The sequence below is a fragment of the Spermophilus citellus genome (genome assembly GCF_964194105.1).
Source record: "Spermophilus citellus genome assembly, chromosome: 3".
Lineage (NCBI taxonomy): Eukaryota > Metazoa > Chordata > Mammalia > Rodentia > Sciuridae > Spermophilus > Spermophilus citellus.
The window spans coordinates 89,575,843-89,596,320 of NC_138184.1; the positions used below are offsets into that span (position 1 = coordinate 89,575,843).

The 20,478-nt window shown below is 35.3% G+C and overlaps 1 protein-coding gene across 1 annotated transcript in view; it reads left to right on the forward strand.

Annotated features, from left to right (window-relative positions):
- The window catches only part of KNTC1 (kinetochore associated 1), a gene marked incomplete at its 3' end in the record, with an annotated part of 89,940 nt that overhangs the window by 22,565 nt on the left and 46,897 nt on the right, over nucleotides 1-20,478 (forward strand). Inside the window, exons 10-24 of the mRNA XM_081283250.1 lie at nucleotides 131-183; nucleotides 911-1,026; nucleotides 1,358-1,412; nucleotides 1,927-2,025; nucleotides 4,057-4,100; nucleotides 4,193-4,258; nucleotides 4,353-4,428; nucleotides 9,341-9,466; nucleotides 9,561-9,650; nucleotides 11,156-11,209; nucleotides 12,119-12,180; nucleotides 17,610-17,721; nucleotides 18,608-18,751; nucleotides 19,064-19,120; nucleotides 19,212-19,313. Of these exons, the coding sequence (XP_081139376.1) occupies nucleotides 131-183; nucleotides 911-1,026; nucleotides 1,358-1,412; nucleotides 1,927-2,025; nucleotides 4,057-4,100; nucleotides 4,193-4,258; nucleotides 4,353-4,428; nucleotides 9,341-9,466; nucleotides 9,561-9,650; nucleotides 11,156-11,209; nucleotides 12,119-12,180; nucleotides 17,610-17,721; nucleotides 18,608-18,751; nucleotides 19,064-19,120; nucleotides 19,212-19,313 (1,256 nt within the window). The remainder of the gene's footprint in view (nucleotides 1-130; nucleotides 184-910; nucleotides 1,027-1,357; nucleotides 1,413-1,926; nucleotides 2,026-4,056; nucleotides 4,101-4,192; nucleotides 4,259-4,352; nucleotides 4,429-9,340; nucleotides 9,467-9,560; nucleotides 9,651-11,155; nucleotides 11,210-12,118; nucleotides 12,181-17,609; nucleotides 17,722-18,607; nucleotides 18,752-19,063; nucleotides 19,121-19,211; nucleotides 19,314-20,478) is intronic.

The following is a 20,478-nucleotide window of genomic DNA, read 5'->3' on the forward strand; positions in this document are numbered from 1 at the left end:
AAAAAGTCAGGAATTAATGAAAAATGGTGACTTTTGAAGTTCTGCTATCCTGAGTATGTTAGTTTCCAATTTTAACATAACTTTGTAACACTGAAATAAATTCTTAGACATCTTGCTTTCTCTTTTGTAGGTTCAAAGAAGTTCCAGCTGATAGACAATCTACTTTTCATTCTTGATACTGATGTATGTTTCTTATATATCTCCTTCAGATTTGCACTTGATGCTATGGTTTTTGTGTGTTCATTTTTTGTGACACTGGATATGGAACCTAGGGCCTTAAAGCATGCAAAACAAACCTCTGTACCTTAGTCCTGATACTCGTTACAGTAGAAAAGGTTAGCCAGATGTGGTGGCTTATGCCTGACATCTTACCTACTGCAGGAAGATTGTAAGCCAGAGGCCAGCCTGGGCAACTTAATAAGATTCTGTCTTAAAATAAGAAATAATAATTTTAAAAAAAGGTCTGTGGTGGAATGTCCCTGGGTCTAGCCTCTAGTACCATAAAATAAGTAAATTAATTAAATGAAATAAAAAACAGTAATGGCCAGGGATGTAACTCAGTTGTAGAGTACTCATGGGTTCATTCCCCAGCAAACAAAAATGAAAGTAAAAATGTTGTCAAACTGGGCTGGGGTTGTGACTCAGTGGTGGAGTGCTTGCCTGGCACATGTGAGGCACTGGGTTTGCTCCTCAGCTCCACATAAAAATAGATAAAATAAAGGTATTGTGTCAATTTACACAAAAATATTAAAAAAAAAATTGTCAAATTTACCAAGACAAGGACTTGACCTGGAGTGGATTAATGTCTAGTGTACTGTGCTTTGTTTCAGTGTATGTGTGTGTGTAAATGTCCTGAAGTGTAAATTTATAGTCAATTAAAAGACATGTAAGTAGAATGTCTCTTTTTCAGAATGTGCTGAGTTTGTGGGATGTCTACACGCTCACTCCCATATGGAACTGGCCCTCCCTTCACATAGAGGAGTTTCTCCTCACCACAGAAGCAGAGTCTCCTTCGTCAGTCACCTGGTATGTCATGACTGGCTAGTAGTAATTTTCCTCTCTTAGCACCAGGTTCCTTATCTGATTTTGTTCAGACTAAAGTTCTAAACTACACTGTGATTTGTCTGACAGAGGAAGGACGAATTTGTCTGCATATTTCCACTGGAAACAACTAGACATTATGATCTTCCAAGTAATTATGTTAGAAACAGAATGTCAGTCTAGGCTATAAACATGGAGAAAGAGTCCAACATCTCTTCTGTAAATCCTTTGCAACTTTATGCAAGAGTATCACTTTAACATATCTAGCAAATATCAAAGCCTGTTTGATTTACTTGGAGGTTTTTTTCTCTTTTAGGCAAGGGATTACAAATCTCAAATTAGTAGCTCTCACAACTGCAATTGATAAAAAGGTAATGGAAATTTTTATTTCATGTTTGCCTATATCGAGTTAGAAATAGCATTTATAAATACAAAAATAAATGTTAAGCAATGCTCACATTGTATAAATTCAGTTCACACAGACACTTCACAAATCAGAAATAATCCTATAGAACTCCTTCTTTCCATTTAAAAAAGTGATATAAATCTTAGCTGCACTTTTTAAATATAGTGTTTTAGAAATCAAATAGTCCTAAGTGTCTATATATATAGTCCTGATGCCAAAGGATTACATTCACACTAAATAAAAGTTGTAGAGTAGACTTAGGTATATGGGTTTTTATTCAACAGATGTAAAGATGGAATAAAACATAATTTTATATGTAACATTTAAATAATACAATAACAAGTTTACTTGAAAAGGAATTTTTTGTGTTTAGCTTTGTGTACCAGGTGTGAAATGTGTGACCTAGATTGTCTGGTGCTCTTTTGTGCGTGTAGTTTTATAATGACCCACTCAATTAGTTGCTTTTCTATTTCTCTTAGATGAGAAATCTCATGGTTTATTCATTACCTTCAATGGAAATACTATATTCTTTGGAAGTATCTAGTATTTCTTCTCTGGTTCAAACAGGAATTAGCACAGTAAGTTTATACATATTTTAAACTACTTTCTATTAATTTTTTAAAAACTTAAGAGTAATTAATCTCAATATCTGGATCCTAATGGAATATCTGGAAAGATCTCAAGTTTGTAACTGTATTTATTTATTTTTTTAAGGTTTTTTTTTTTTTTTTTTTTTGTCAGTGAACCTTTATTTAAATAATTTATTTATGTATTATACATTCTGCTGAGGATCAAACCAGTGCCTCACAATGCTAGGCAAGCACTCTACCACTGAGTCACAGCCACAGCCCGTATATTTATTGGTAACTCAGATATACTTTCTCGACCAAGATCTGTCTTTATATTAAAAAAAAAAGAAGAAGAAGAAAAGAAAATCAAATAGCACATCAGTCATCTGCTTATTCAATATTATTGTTTTTTTATAGGAAATACAGATGATAATTTTAGGAAGAGCTAATGTTTTTATTTATTTTTAATTTGTACAGATTCATAGATTACAATGTGATAATTCAATATATGTCTAAAGTGTGTAATGATTAAATCAAGGGAGTTAACAAACCTATTTCCTTAAACATTACTTAAAATATTTTGATTAACATGTAATAATTATACATAACTTTATAGTGTGATGCTCCTATTTTTTAAATTGTAACCTTTTAAAAAAAGTTTTACCGTATTTGTTTTATTCTCTTTTTTTATAAAACAATACAGGTCAGGTGCTTGGCCTCAAGTATTCTAGGCAAATAATGTATCACTTACCTAAATCCTCAGCCCTTTTAATTTTTTTATTTTGTGATAGGATGACTTTAAATTGCTCAGGCTGGCTTGGAACTTGGCAATCCTCCTGCCTCAGCCTTCGAAATATCTAGTATATACCAAATACAGGCATGTACCACCTCACCTATTTTGTTTCTTTTCTTTTTTTTTAGTATTTTCTTAGTTGTAGTTGGATACAATACCTTCATTTTATTTATTTATATGGTGCTGAGGATCGAATCCAATGCCTAACATGTGCTAGGTGAGCGCTGTACCGCTCAGCCCTAGCCCCAGCCCTCCTTTTTTTTTTAATATGCATGTGTACATGCAATATTTTTCTAAAAAATTTAGAAATTACTTGTAGACTATCTGTCTTCTCACTTCCAAATGCTTCAGCAAGTCTATTTTAAGAATAAGGTCACGGTGCACGGCGGTATATGCCTAACTGCAGAGGCTGAAGTATTGCAAGTTTAAGGCCAACCTCAACAACTTAGCCAGACCCTAAACAACTTAGTGAGACCCTCTCTCAAAATAAAAAATAAAAAGGGCTATGGATATAGGTCAGTAATGAATCACCCCTGTGTTCTATCCCCCAGTACCCAATAAATAAATAAATAGGAATAAGGTCATTCTCCTACAGTATACTTAACACACTCAGAAAATTTAACATTAATCCAATACTGGTATAAAATATACCTTCCAAATTCAAACTTCACGATTGTATCAATTACTTTAAAGCCATTATTATTATAATTTTTAATCCAGGATCTAATCAAGGATCATTTATTGAATTTAGTCATGGAGTTGTTCCATCTAGTGTAGTTCCATTGTCTTTGTCTTAAGACACTGGCATTTTTGAAGAGCCCCAGCATCTGGTTTTGTGGAATGGCCCTCTGTGTGGATTTTTCTGATCATTTCATCATGGTTAGATTCATGCTCAGCTCTTTTGACACAAGTACTACATAGGTAATTCTGGGTCCTAGCCATATCACAGTAAGTGCCTCATAGTTCCCATTTGTCCTATATCTGTGTTGTTTAATTTGATTTCTCGACTAAGACACTTCTGCCAGATTTTTCCACTTATAAAGATATATTTTCCTATTTATAATTAATAAGTAATTTGTGTAGTGTTATTTTGAGACCACGGGAAAATTCTTTTTCTTAACTGTTTTTCCTAGGTGGTTTAAAACCCATCGATGGATGGATTCTTAATTGAATCAGTTGTAATTCTATCGATGATAAAAATACATTTTCCTTATCTTGGAATTTTAATCATGTTTTTGTTTTTGTAGGACACCATATATCTTCTGGAAGGAATTAGCAAAAATGATCCAAAGTAGGTCATGTTTTGTTTTATCTGATAAATTGTTAAGTAACAGGTAAGTTAAAATTTGCTCATTAACCCTAAATACCATGATCTTTTTTCAGACTGTCTGAGGATACCACCTCTGTTTTAGTGCTCAGATGTCTCACAGAAGCTTTACCAGAAAACAGGTAACTTCTTTTATTTTAAGCTTTACCCTTTAACAAGAAGTTTAAATTTCTTCGTTAATAAATTCTGAATAAAATTTCTTTTTCAACTTACCAGGTTGAGTCGGTTACTTCACAAACACAGATTTGCTGAAGCTGAGAGCTTTGCCATCCAGTTTGGACTAGATGTGGAGGTGATTGTGCCTGTATTCGCTCCTTCACTGAAAGGGCACTTCCTGGTACTCTGGAGGCTTTAGAGACAGAGACTTGTAAGATGTTGGAGTTTCCTGTGATCAGGCCTGTACTGTGGCCTGACTGGTAGAGTAGGAGTCAAAGGGAAGAGTGACCTGTAATGGGGCAGAGAGACACCATGTCATGGAGAGGTTAGTTTGTATGTCAGACCATCCAGGGAGGGGAAGGGGATTGTAGTGACAAGAATGGCATGATGGCAGTGAGTGAGGCTTAGGCTGCTTCCAGGAACTCCTGGGAATCAGGACTGGAGTTTAGGTCACATAAGAAGGGAACAGAAGGAGGCGGTGGTGTATAACCATGGGCCAGAGCTAGAGGGACTGAGGTAATGGGGAGCTCCTGAGTACGTTAAGCAGGAGAGTGTCTCCATCAGGTTATCATTTGGGAGAAAGGAATGATTATTTGAAAGAGAGTAAACCAAATAGCTCAAGTATCATTCGGGAAACTAAGGAACTTTCTATGAGAGAGCTGAACCAGTCCCAAGAAGTGAAGATGTATGAGACAGAGGGGAGAGGAGAGAGACACACAGGCTGGTAATAGAGAGAGATAGGCAGCAGAATCAGCACAATGTAGTGATCATATGTCAGGAGGGACAGAGGACTCGAGTTTCACTAGCATGACTCTGGCTCAGAGGACACATTATTGCATGATGGTGCCATTATCCAAAATCAGAAATACATGTGGAAGAGCAGGTCATGAGTACAAGATAAGAGTTCTGCTCTGTAACATTGGATGTAAGGGATTGGTAAATAGGGCTGTCTGGGAGGAAGCTGGGAGGTGGGCTGACTGGAGGCGGGGAACACTAGAGGAGCTCAGCAATGTTGGAGAACATGTGTAGTAAAAAGATCAAGCATAAGATCTTGACATGTGCGGGTATAGGAAAAAGTGCTATCTATGCATTTGGGAAGTAAGAGGGAAACTACAAGAACATAGTTATAGAAGCCAAAGGAGGAAAAATTTCAGTTTAATGGGGAGCGATCAGCAATTGCAAATACTACAGAGAAGATCTGAGTATCAAGGCTGAAAGATGATTGGTGTATTTGGCAATAGGGAAGTCACTGAATTCCTTGAAAATTTTGTTTCTTAAGAAGGAATGGAAGCCGGGCATTGTGGCACCCTCCTGTAATCCCAATGGTTCGGGAGGCTTAGACAAGAGGATTGGAGTTCAAAGCCAGCCTCATCAACTTAGCGATGCACTAAGCATCTCAGTGAGACCCTGTCTCTAAATAAAATACAAAGTAGGTCTGGGGATGTGGCTCAGTGGTTCAATTCCCAGTACCAAAAATAAAAAAAAAAAAGAGGAATAGAGGGGCTGCAGTTATGACTCGGTGGTAGAGTGCTTGCATAGCACGAGTGAGGTTCAATCCTCAGCACCACATTAAAATAAATTAAAAATAAAGGTATTACAACTAAAAAAAAAAGGAATGGAAGAGTGGTACATATATACAATGAAATATTACTCAGCCATATAGAATAAAATTATGGTGTTTGCTGATAGATGGATGGAACTGGAGACTGTCTTGCTAAGTTAAATAAGCCAATCCCCCAAATCCTAAGGCTGAGTGTTCTCTCTGATAGGTGGATTCTAACACACAATGGGAGTAGGAGGGAAGAATAGAAGTTTATGGATTAGACAAAGTGGAATGAAGGGAAGTGGGGGGAGTTGAGAATAGCAAAGACAGTAGAATGAATCAGATATAACTTTCCTATGTTCATATGTGAATACATGACTGGTGTAACCCCACATCATGTACAACCACAAGAATGGGAAATTATACTCCATGTGTTTATGATATGTCAAAATACATTCTAGCCAGGTGTGGTGGCACATGCCTATAGTCCCAGTGACTTGGGAGGCTGAAGAAGGAGGATTGCATGTTCAAAGCCAGGCTCAGCAATTTAGTGAGGCCCTAAGTAGCCCTGTCTCTAATAAAATATGAAAAAGGGTTGCGGATATGGCTGAGTGGTAAAGCACCCCAGGGTTCAATCTCCCGTACAAAAAAAAAATCTGTCATATATAGCTAAAAAGAATAAATTAAAAAGAAAAAAAGAGAAAGGAATGGAGGAGATAGCCCAATTGTACTTGATTGAAGAATTAATATTTAAGCTGGGGCTGGGGTGTGGCTCAGTGGTAGAGCACTTGCCTAACATGTGTGAGGCATTGGGTTCGATCCTCAGCACCACATAAGAAAACTAAGTAAACAAAATAAAGTTATTGTGTCCATCTACAGCTAAAAATATTTTTTATAAAATTTAAGCTGGACATGGAGGTGCATATCTATAATTCCAGCAACTCAGGAGGCTAAGGCAAGAAGATCACAAGTTCAAAGCCAGCCTCAGGAAGTTAGTGAGACCCTGTCTCAAAATAAAAAATAAAAAGAACTGAGGATGTGGCTTATTTAAGTACCCCTGGATTAAATCCATGGTGTGGGAAGAAAAGAATTAGTATTTCCCAAATGGGTGGTAACTATGTGTTGTTTTAAAAATATAAGATTTGGGGCTGGGGTTATGGCTTAGTAGTAGAGCACTTGCCTGGCACTGGGTTTGATTCTTGGCACTGCATATAAATAAATAAAATAAAGGTCTACAAACAACTAAAAAAATACTTAGCAAATTGATATATAAGATTTGCTAGGTATGGTGCTGCATACTTGTAATCCCAGCAATTTGGGAGCCTGGGGCAGGAGGATTGCAAGTTCAAGGCCAGCCTCAACAATTTAGCCAGACCCTAAGCAACTTAGTAAGACCTTGTCTCAAAAAATAAAAACAAATATGAGGTTTTAAATAGTTAGAATACTTTTGTTTATTGTTTAGAGAGGTATATGAATGAAGGGATAAGGAAATGGTAGCAAGTGCAAATCCAAAATAAGGAGTACTTCCAATTGGAGAAAAGAGGATGATATATTTAAGAAGAGGAGTCTTGGGGCTGGGGTTGTGAGGCACTGGGTATAAAAATAAATAAATAAAGGTATTGTGTTCATCTACAACTAAAAAAATATTTAACAAAATAAGAGTGGTCTTAACCATATTGAGAGTATGTCTTTTTTTTTTTTTTTTTTTGGTACTTGGGATTGAACCCATGGGTACTCTGCCACTGCACTACACCCTAGCTGTTTTTATTTTTTTGTTTTGAGACAATGTTTTGCCAAGTTACCCAGATTGGCCTCTAACTTGTGATTCTCCTCCTGCCTTAGCAGGTGTTCCTAACTCTAGACACTAAAGAATTGTTAATAGACTTAAAAAACTGGACATGAAACACAATTGTGTGATTGTCTTTTAAAAACCAGCTATAAGCTGAGCATGGTGTGCATTCCTGTAATCCCAGTGATTCAGAATGCTGAGGCAGGAGGACCCCTTGATTTCAGGAGTTAGAGGCCAGCCTGGGCAATATAGCTAAACCCTCTCTTAAAAACAAAGAAAACCCAGCTGCATTGCTTTTGGGTTGCATAAATTTATACCCATTACTAGACCTTTCTTAAGTCTTTGATGTTTTGTTACAATGAGGTATAAATATTTACTACTTAGGTGTTTGTGAGAATTGAGATAATTTATATAAAATTCTTTTAATTGACCAATAAATCATTATATGTACTTTACAGAGTACAATGTAATATTTTGATATATATTTACATTGTACCCTAGTTAAATCAAGCAAATTAGTATTCCTGTCACCTCACATAATTACTATTTTGTGTGTGTGTTATGAGAACATTTAAAATCATTCTTTGCAGGGGGTGGGGTGCTGGGGTTGTGGCTCAGTAATAGAGCGTGCATCATGAATGTGTGAGGCACTGGGTTTGATCCTCAGCACCACATAAAAATAAAGGTATTGTGTTCGTCTACAACTAAAAAAATATATATATTTTAAAAAATCTATTCTTTACTAGGTATGGTAGTGCATACCTAGCTATTCAGCTATTCAGGAGGCTGAGGCAGGGGATTCTAAAGTTCAAGACCATCTGTGGCAACTTAAGGAGACTCCATCTCAAAATGAAATACAAAAAGGGCTAGGAGTGTAATTCAGTGGTAACAGCACCCCTGGTTTCAAACCCCAGCACTACAAATAAACAAAAAATCTGGTTAGCAATTTGGAAATATACAATACATTGTTATTAATTACAATAACTACTTTGCTTAGTAGATGTCCAAAATTATTATTATTCTCTAATTGAAAATTTGTACCTTTAGTCAGCATCTTCCCTTTATCTATCTACTCCTTCTCACAGTCTCTGGTAACCACCATTCCACTCCTGTATTGAGTTCCATTGTTTAGATTCCACATACATGTGAGATCATGTGTTGTCTTTCTGTGCCTGCCTTATTCATTTAGCATAAGTGTCCTCATATTCATCTATATTTTTGCAAATGACAGGATTTCATCTCTCCTAAGGCTGGATAGTATTCCATTGTGTATATGTGCCACATTTTCTTTATCCATTTATCCATTAATGTACAATTAGGTTGCTTCCATGTCTTAGCTCATATTAAGCTCTTAGTATACTGCTTGACAGTGAGTTAAGGCTCAGTAAATAAAAATGGTTTCCATAATTTCTTTCAGATATCTAAGTGTTACTTTCTTTATTTAAAAAATATTTTTAGTTGTAGATAGACACAATACCTTTATCTATTTTTTTTATGTGATGCTAAGGATCGAATCCAGTGCCTCACACATGCTAGGCAAGCTCTCTACTAGAAGCCACAACCCCAGCCCAAAGCGTTACCTTTTCTTTAAGCTTCATTCCTGAACCACATGAGGATTCATTGTTAAATTAATCTCTCACAGTTTGCTGTGAGAATAAGTCTTCCTCAGATACTATTGTACTTCAAGTTATTTGCTGTGGTATGTTTATATTACAGCTTGTTTACAAGGTAAAATCAAATGATATATTGGAGAAACTAGCTTTGAGTTCTGTGGATACCAGTGAGCAGGCTAAATGGCAGCAACTTGTAGATGAAGCTAAGGAAAATCTACACAAAATCCAGGTATGCTTCACCAGCTATTTCCTAGAGTACTCAAGCTGATGTGTTGATCAACAACTTTAGGTCTCCTCACTATGCCTTACTATTTGTGAAACAGGATGATGAATTTGTAGTGAATTATTGCCTGAAGGCCCAGTGGATAACCTATGAAACAACTCAGGAAATGCTCAATTATGCTAAAGCCAGGGTAAGTTGGTTTGTCTGTCTGAATTCCTTTCTTCCTTATTTTTTTCTTTATTTTTCTTTCTTCTACCACCTCATATTCATATACATTTTTTGTGCTTCCATTTTATTCTCTATGTGTGATATTTTTAAAAATTTTATTATAATTTCATTGATAACATTTGCATATCATACAATTTACCCATTTAAAGTTAAGTGGTTTTTAGTATACTTACTGAATTGTGCATCTATCACCACAATCTTTTTAGGGGGGACAGGAGCATTGGGGAATTATTGAACCCAGAGGTAGTTTACCACTGAGCTATATCCCCCATTCCCAACCCTTTTTTATTTTTCATTTTGAAACGGTCTCGGCTAGCCTCAAAACTTGTAGTCCTCCTGCCTCAGCCTCCCCAATTACTAGGATTACAGATTTGTACCACTCTGCCCTGCTCACCATGATCATTTCTAGAACTTTTCATTGTCCCAGAAAAAAACCCTATACTCATTACATTTACTTCCAGTTTTTCTCAACTCCCAACCTAGGCAAACTTCCTGTCTCTATTAGTTGTGCCTGTCCTGGACATTTCAAATAAATGGAATCATGATATGTATCATTGTTGTCCAGCTTCTTTAATTTAGCATATTTTCTGGATTTATTCATGTTGAAGCAAGGGCCAATGGTATGTTTCTTTTTTATTGCCAAATAATACTTCATTGTATATGAACAGAGCACATTTTGCTTTGTTTATTCATTGATGTACATTTGGGTTTCTTCCACATTTTTTTGCTGTTGTGAATAACTGCTATAAATATGGTTTTACAAATAACTGTTCAAGTCCCTGCTTTGAGGTGTTTTTTGTTGTTTTTTGTTTGTTTGTTTGTTTTTTGTTTTTGTTTTTTTGAGCATGTACCTACAAGTGCAATTGCTGGAATCATATGTTAATTCTGTTTTTATTTTTTGAGGAATGCCATATTGTTTTCCATGGTAGCTGCACCAGTTTACATTCCCACTGACAACATACAAGGAACACATTTTTTCTATGTCCTTCCCAATACTCATTATTTTCTGTTTGTTTGCTTTTTGTTTTGATACTGGCTATCCTAACAGGTATGAAGTAGAGAGTAATTTTTATAATGTTTGTGCATGTTAGTTTATCTTATGCACAAATAAGTAATTTTGAAAAAAAATTATTTTTATCCTGTAGACATTTGTAACTTTTTTTTTTTTTTTTTTGCTATTTCAAATAATGCCATTTTTGCAGTAAATTGTTCCTCTCAGAGACCTATGAGAATGACTGTTATTCTAGCTGACATACTCCTTAAAATGAAAGTATAACATATGGGCAAAATCTTCTGGGCTGTTCCTATGTAATGCATTGTTTTTTTAAAAAGTCTTTTTGTTTATTGTTCAGACTTAACGTAATTTGTTTTCAAAGATATTATTTTTTATCAATTCACAGAAAATCTATCCTCTTTTATGAAATACCTAATATAGTAGATGTTCTGTTTTTTATTTTTCATTCTTAGCTTTTGAAGAAAGAAGATAAAATTGTTCCTGCCAATTCTGATGGCTTCATAGAGGTAATTACAATTACATTAGGTTGATAGATTAATTTGGGGGTGAATGTGCTGTCACAATGTTTTCCTTTCACGATAGTTTTGTATTTCTTTAAGAGCAAGTTATCATTTTAATACCTCAGCTTTGCTTGGGCATGGTGGAACACACCTGTAATCGCAGCTATTTAGAAGGCAAAAGGAGGAGAATTACAAGTTTGTCAGCCTGGGCAACTTAGACCCTGTCTCAAAATACAAAATGGACTGGGGATGTAGCCCAGTGATAGAGTGCCCCGCTTCAATCCTTGGTACTACAAAAACAAAACCCTAGCTCCCTTTTCTACAAAATGGGAACATAAATAGTGTTTGCTTTATAGAGCCCTTCTGAGGTCAATGGAAATAGTTTCTATAAACTATTTTGCAGAGTACCTGTTTTCTGCTAAACTCAAATAAATGTAAACCATAATGATTATTATGTTGGTGCCAAAATACATGGGTGTGTGCACATGAGGAGTACATTTAGATTCTCAAAGTAAATGTTCAGTATAATCCAGCCTAGTTTTACTAGGATCGACTCAGCACCTTGCCCATACTAGCACCTTGCACATGTGTATAAATCATAGAGGAAACTGATTTTGAAGGGCACTATGATTAATGTGCATAGGCCTTTGTAATCAAATGTGATAGATGATATTTTCATCATTCTATTTTGTGTATGTGTTATGTAAAGGCAGTAGGAATAGGAATGGACCTGTAATGTGGAATAAAATGAGGGTGCATATAAGACTTGTGAATTAGAAGGACCCTATTTTTTAATTTTTTTTTTTTTTGTGTGTGTGTGTGTGTGTGTGTGTGGTACTGAGGATTAAACCCAGATAGTTTTTATTTCAATACATTGCCTATAACATTCAGTTTATCAAGGTATTTTTTCATTAGGTACTAAGGGCTCATGCAAAGTTGACTACTTTTTATGGAGCATTTGGACCAGAAAAATTTAGGTGTGTATCCCATTTTTAGATTATGAATTAATTATAAAGTTGGAATGTCATGAAAATATAGTATTTGTTCGGATAAATTTGTGCTAACTGGTGAAGGAAGAGCCAGGATATTCACATGATGGAAAATATATCTTTTTTTGTTTGTTTTAATTAGTTACACATGACAGTACAATGACCTTGACATATCATACATTTGAATCAGATGAAAATATATCTTTATGGCAAAAAAAAATAGGCTTAACAACCTTGCTGTCATTTCTTTAGTAGAAATCTTTACAACTTTGCTTATTCTCATTTTCTTACAATATTGTCTAACAGGTCACTTCTCTTAATTGTTAATTTACCCTGATAAATAGATTTATCTTTAAGGAAAGCATACCTTGTGTTTGTAAGAAATGATAGTCTTGGTGCACATATGTGTATATATATGGATTCAGTTTCTGGAAATGGAATTGCTAAGGCAAATGTATATGCTTCTAAATTTGTCCTCCAGATATATTCATTCTGATAAATGGAGAGGAGATGCCCATTTTCTCATTCATTGAGACTTTGTCATAAAATTTTATTTTTATTAATCTGATTTGTGAAAAATGTATTGCAAAAATAGTTGCTGCATTGCTTTGGCTTTGATTTTTTTTTTTTTTTTTTGTACTGGGTTTTGAATTCAGGGGCACTCTATCCCTGAGCTACATCCCCAGCCCTAGGTCTCGCTAAGTTACGTAGGGCCTCATTAAGTTGCTGAGGTTGGCTTTCACCTTGTGACCCTCCTGCCTCACCCTCCCAAGTCTCTGAGATTTGCAGGCATGTACCACTGTACCTGTACCTGTATTCTTAATTTTGACTGAGCTAAGTATTCCTTTTTTTTTTACATCTTTGGTTCCTATTTCTCTTGGGGTTTTGTTCTTTGTAAATTGATTTGTATAAGAGTATTTCAAATTTTGCCTCCTTGGGCATTTTTCTTTTTGTCTTGTTTTGTGCTGAGGATCGACTCAGCACCTTGCACAGTGAGTACTCTACCACTGAGCCACAACCCCAGCCCTTTTATTATGTTTTTTAATATAAATTTTGCATATTTTTTGTTAATGTTATTCAGATTTTTTACCATGTTTCCCATAATTGTAAATGGGGGGTTTTCCTTCATCATTTTTTTTTTGAGGCTTTTAAGCATTTTATGTTCATCTCAAATGAAAATAGCACCATTCTCTGAAATTTCAGCATATTATAGAATACTTCCTAAATTTGATTTATCTTTTTCCCCATGATTTTTATTGGTGCATTATAGATGTACATACCAATGGAATTTGTTGTTACATATTCATACATGCCCACAATATACACTGTAAAACTGTAATTCGCCCAATATCACTTCCCAGCACTTCCTTCTCTTCCTCCCCGTCTCTCACCCTTTGGTCCCTTTCCTCCACTGATCTTCCTTTGATTTTCATGAGACACGTCCACATTGTTCTTTTTCTTTTTCCTTTCTAGCTTCCTGCACATGAGAGAAAACATATAACCCTTAACCCTCTGAGTTTGACATATTTTTCTCAACATATTTTTCTCTGGTTCCATCCATTTTCCTGAAAATGACATAATTTCATTTTTCTTTATGGTTGAATAAAACGCCACTGTGTGTATATATATACCACATTTTCTCAATCTGTTTATCTGTCAATGGACACTTAGGCTGGGTCTATAATTTGGCTGCTGTAGGGCTGGTGTTGCGGTTCAGAGGTAGAGTGCTCGCCTAGTGTGCTTGCCTAGCATGCGTGAGGCACTGGATTCAATCCTCAGCACCAAATAAAAGTAAAATAGAGATATTGTGTCCACCTATAACTAAAAAATAAATATTAAAAAAAGAGAAGTATAGACTAATTAAAAAAAATGTGGCTGCTGTGAATTGTGCGCTATTAACATGGGTATGCATACGTTGAAGCAGAGACCCCACCCAGAAAACCCCTTGCTGTAATTAAGCTTCTCCTCTCATCAGAAAGATTTTTACAGGGCTGGGGATGTGACTCAAGTGGTGGCGCACTCGCCTGGTATGCGTGCTGCCCGGGTTCGATCCTCAGCACCACATACAAATAAAGATGTTGTGTCCGCCGAGAACTAAAAAATAAATATTAAAAAAAAAAAGAAAGAGTGTCATAAGGCAGGATGTCTGCAGAAGGCACTGTGATTGGAAGCTTCCTCTTTCTTGTAAATGCCAGGTTTACACACAAAAGATGTGATCCAATAGACTCTGCAAGCTTGTTGTACAAAAAGATATCATATGTTTTCTTGGTAAAAACTTGTGAAACCTGTGTCTGGTCTGGAGGATGGAATGAAAAGCACTTTTCACATGAACCTCCAATCTCCCCTCCTGCTTCTGAATATAAAGTTCAAAAAATTCCCCAAATCTCTGTCCAGAGAACGTTTCAGACATGAACCACATGGTAGACCGGCCAGCTACAGCCAATAAACTGCTTCCTGAAAATTCCTAGGGTGTCCAGCCTCTTCTGTCCCACTTCATGTCACTTCATGTATGATGGCTTTTTCAGTGTAAGTTCTAAGGCGTGGTCGTATGGTGGATTGATGCCTCGTCTCCATACTGATTTCCATAGTGGTTGTCCTAATTTATAATCCCACCAACAGTTCAAAAGTATTCCTTTTTCTCCATATCCCCTCCTTATTTGTGTCATTATCTATATTCTTCATGATTGCCATTCTGACTGGTATGAGATAAAATCTCAGTGTAGTTTTGATTTGCATTTCCCTAATTGCTAATGATGGCCATTTGTATTTCTTTCTTTTTTCTTTTTTTTTTTTCCTTTTAGTTGTAGATGGACACAATATCTTTATTTTTATTTATTTATTTTTATGTGGTGCTGAGGATTGAACCCAGGGCCTCATGCATACGAGGCAAGCGTTCTACCTCTGACCCACAGTTCCAGCCCTACCCATTTGTATTTCTTCTTTTGAAAAGTTTTAAATCATTTGTCCATTTATTAATTGGGTTATTTGGTTTTTGGAGTGTAGGTTTTTGAGTTCTTTATATATACTAGGTATTAATCCTCTGTCAGAAGAGTAGCTAGCAAAAATTTTCTCCCATTCTGTAAGTTCTCTCTTCACATTTCTAATTGTTTCCTTTGCTGTGTAGAAGCTTTATAATTTGATGCCATCCCCTTTATTAACTCTTGACATTATTTCCTGATCTTAGGGATTCTTTTGAAAAAGCCATTGCATGTATACTGGAATGTTGATCCTATGTTTTCTTCTAGGAGTTGCATATTTCTGTTCTAATTCCAAGGTCTTTGATCCATTTTGAGTTGACTTGAGTAGGGTGAGTGTTAAGGTCTAGTCTCATTCTTCCACATATGGATAACCAGTTTTCCCAACACCATTTTTTAAAAGGCCCTGTTCTCCAGTGTATTTTTTGGGTGCTTTTGTCAAGGATCAGATGCCTCTATCTGTGTGGGTTTGTCTCTGGGATCTATTCTGTACCACTGGTCTAAGTGTCTGTTTTTAATGCCAGTACCATGCAGTTCTTGTTACTATAAATCTGTATTATAATTTGAAGTCAGGTATTATGATGCCTCCAGCATTGTTTTTTTGGCTTAGAATTGCTTTGGCTATTTTGGTTCTTTTATTCTTCCAAATGAATTTTAGGATTTTGCTAGGTCTGTGACAAATGTCATTGGTATTTTGGTGGGGAATACTTTGAATCTATATATTGCTTTTGGTAATGTGGTCATTTTAACTATTAATTCTGCCTTTCCGAGAGCTTGGGAAGTCTTTCCATCTTGTAGAGTCTTAATTCAGTTTCTTTCTTCAGTGTTCTATAGTTTTCACTGTAGAGGTTTTTCACTTCTCGGTTGATTTATTCCTAGGTTTGTTGTTGTTGTTGTTGTTTTGAGGTTATTGTAAATGGAATTGGTTTCCTGATTTTTTTTCTCAGCAGATTTATTGTTGCTATATAGGAAAACTATTGATTTTTGTGTGTTGATTTTGTCACTTGCTACTTTGCTAAATTTAAATTTGTTTATTAGCTCTAGCACCATTTTGGTGGTATTTTTTTTTTTATTTCTAGGTATAGGATCATATCATTTGCAAGCAGTGAGAATTTGACTTCTTTTTTTTTTTCTATTTTTACCCCTTTTATTTCCTTCTCTTGCCTAATTCTTGCTTCATGATTTTTTTAAACACTGTAGAGAGCTATAGATTTTTTTAAAATGAGCTACTTTATTGAATTCCTTTATTATTCATACTAATAATTCAATCAGGGGCTGGGGATGTGGCTCAAGCGGTAGCGCGCTCGCCTGGCATGCGTGCGGCCCGGGTTCGATCCTCAGCACCACATACCAACAAAGATGTTGTGTCCGCCGAGAACTAAAAAATAAATATTAAAAATTCTCTCTCTCTCTCTCTCTCTCTCTCTCTCTCTCTCTCTCTCTCTCTCTCTCTCTCTCTCCCCCTCCTCTCTCTCTCTCTCTCTCCCCGCTCTCTCACTCTCTCTTTAAAAAAAAAAATTCAATCAGTTGGTCCTATTTTTCCTGGTGTATAATTACACATTCAAATATTAATAGTTTTGCCTCATAAGTTCTGATTTCCTTTTTTCCTTGCCCAATTTCATTGGCTGGTATTACCTGAACCTTTCTAAATAATTAGTTAGGGCTGGGGATGTGGCTCAAGCGGTAGCATGCTTGCCTGGCATGCGTGCGGCCCGGGTTCGATCCTCAGCACCACATACCAACAAAGATGTTGTGTCCGCCGAGAACTAAAAAGTAAATATTAAAAATTCTCTCTCTCTCTCTCTCTTAAAAAAAAAAGACTTAAAAAATAAATAAATAAATAATTAGTTAATAGATATCTTTTTATTCCTGACTTTAACAAAAATTGTTCCTTTTTATCATCTGAGCATGGGACAAGCTTTTGGGGGGATTTTATTTGTCATTATATCATCTCGAGGAAATATTCATCATCTATATCTGAATTTTAATCAGAACTATATTGTCATTGCATCATTGTTGGTTATAAGACTGGAAATAATCTCAATATTCAACTCTGGGAGCTTAGGGAAATAGATAATAGTATATTCATGCCATGGAATGCTGTGTGGTCCTTAAAGAAAAATTGTTTATGTATACTGATTTAGTATGTGCACCAAGATGATAATAATTTTAATGTTTATATAGCATATAAAAATTTATTCATTTAAGAGTTAAAATGGTTGTTAATGTATATAGTGATTATCTGAGGAACCCTACCAGAAAGCTAAGCCTCTGGGGGAGATGACAGAAATTCTTTAGATCTGGAAAGAAAGAGACTTATTTTTCAATGTGGAATCTTTGGAATTGTTTTCATTTTTTGCTTTATGAGGATATCCACTTACAAGATAAAACCTTAATTAATTTTATAAACTGTTAACTGTGTTTTTCCCTTTAACTTCCCAGTGGTAGTTCTTGGATTGAATTTCTGAATAATGAAGATGATCTTAAAGACATATTTTTACAGCTAAGAGAAGGAAACCTTGTCTGTGCACAGTATCTTTGGCTTCGACATCAGGTAATACATTTTGTGTTTTATTTTCCTAATAGCTTTCCAGTTTCTAACATGGGTTATTGACTCAGTGTTGAAAGCTAACAGGGCAACCAACACATGTAACTGGGCAATAGAAAGTTTTCAGATTGATAAGGTGTGACCTTTCCTAGGGAAAATAATCCTCTGACAATATTAAATCAGAGGAAGTGCTATGAAGATATCATAGAACCTGATTTTATCTCATCAGAATTTAATTGATTCCAAATCTTAGTTTATTAGACAACATTTTATTAACTGGTTAATTGATGGGCTCTGAATGATATGAGGATAGAAAGGATGTTTCTGCTGCAATTCAGATCGTGGTATAGGAGTTGCCTGTTAAAAGTATTTATCGAAAGGCCAAGTACGGTCGCATGCCTCTGTAGTCCCATGTATTTAGGAACCTAAGAGAGGAGGCTTGTCTGAGCTCAGGAATTTAGGGCCAGCCTAGGCAGCATGATGAGACCCCATCTCTTTAATTCCTTAATCAATTAATTAATTTTTAAAAAATCATTCATCCAAATCCCTGAATGTTGGCCAATATTAATATCTAATGTTAGGTTCTGAAAATATCTCAGTGTTTGTGGACACATTATCTGTTAGTATTTGTACTGTCACCTCCAACTATGTTTTCCTCTGCAGCACCTTTGTTGGTTCCGGTTTCTATCTGGCAGTCACTGATATGAGAGTTCAAGGGATTGTGACCCCTAACTTGAATCATTTGCATAGAGTAAATCACCTAGTAAATAATGTTCAGATTAAGTCAATAAAATATTCCTTGAGATGACTTCCTAAAATGGTCTTTGCTTTTTTGGGAAGTTGTCAGTTAAAATTGTAAGCTAAGTCTTAATTCTCACTCTGCATGATTTAGGCAAATTTCAAAAGCAGATTTGATGTGAAGATGCTTGAGAACTTGCTCAACTCAATTTCCACACCAGTCTCTTTGCAAAAACTTTGTCCATGGCTTAAAAATGATGTGATCCCTTTTGTGAGAAGGACTGTTCCTGAAGGACAGGTGAGTTTCCTCCGGTATTTCCACTCCTCGTGATTCAATTTTATTATTTTTTCATTAGGTATTTGAAGACTAAGTCATGTTAACACAAGTTAGTTCTTTTAAGTGTCTCTTTTAAAAGATTGTCCTTGGGCCGGAGGTATAATTCAATGGTATGCCACTTACCTAGGATGTATAAGGCCCTGGGTTTGATTCCCAATGCTACAAAAAATAAATTAACAAATAATAATTTAGGAATGATGAACATAGAGGATTTTCATTATTTTATTGATTACCTATTGAGAATTTTACTTTTAAATGACATATCTGTTTCAGAAAATTCTCGCAAAATGGTTAGAACAAGCAGCCAGGAACCTTGAATTAACTGATAAGGTAAAACCAGTACAATTAACATGAAAAAGACATTTTGTACACTCCCAATAGCATAAACTCTGTTCCTAATGCTCCATAATATTTTTTAAAGGCAAACTGGCCAGAAAATGGATTTCAACTTGCAGAGGTGTTTTTCACAGCAGAAAAAACAGATGAATTGGGATTGGCATCCCCCTGGCATTGGATTTCCTTGGTATGATGTACAGAATGGATTTTTAGTCATGAAATACTCCATTATACATTTATGTATATTGTAATTGTAATTTGTTAAAGAAATGAATTTTGTCAAAACCCTTCTAATATTAAAGAGCATAAATATTATCCGTTTTCTTTAATTTTTCTGTTTTTATATGCCTTTTTTTGTTTTTTTATTGGACCTAGGAATTGAACCTAGGGTGCTTTACCACTGACCCACATCCCAGCCCTTTTTATTTTTTATCTTGAGACAGGGTCTCACTAAATTGCTTCTGTGTTGAACCAACAAAAGAGAAAGCAATATAAAAACATTCTACTAAGTAGTATAACTGGGATTTTCTGCATTAGGATTTCATTTTCAAAGACTGCAACAATCAGGTGTGCCTCTTTGATTTCAACTAGTAAGCTGATTGCATTTCTTAGATAATCCAATAGGATTATGGCTAAAATATCATTGATTTTTTTTTTTTTCTTTTTTAAGATGAAATTATGAAAACTATGGAACTAACAGTCTCAGCAGTGAACTTCAGGTGCCTTGCCTAACATGTGCAGGGCCCTGGCTTTGATCCCCAACATTCAAGTATATATGCGTGTGGGGGGGTGTGCACAAGCACTGTTAGAGGGAGAGCTAAGATCAGGAAGGTTGGTACTATTTTTGAGGTAAATAAAGTAAATTTATTGTTTGGCTCCTGGATTTCTTAAAGTTCATTTGTTATCCCCTTGAGGTTTCTAAAACTAGAATGCATTTATTATATTGAGAAGAAATATACATTCTTATATTTTTAAAAATTTGTGAGAAGTACCATAATTTAGCTTATAAATTCATGTGTAAGTAAGACATAATATAATCTCACCTCTGAAGCATTAAGTATTTTAGTACCAGAAAAATGTGACTTTTAAAATATATATTATAAAGTCACATTATTTCTTAAGTTTCAGTTACAAAGATAATAATATTTAAATTTCATGACCCCAAAATAATCAATTTCCTCCTACTTTTTGATATAGGTGCTATTAATTGTATCTACTGATTATGCTCTCTAAAAATAGAGATTTTTTTTCTGTAACACTCAAGTAGTCTGTTGATATTCACTTTGAAATATATTTTTTTCATACAAGAACTTTTTTGTCTTGATCTAAAAAATACTACTTTATCTTTTCCC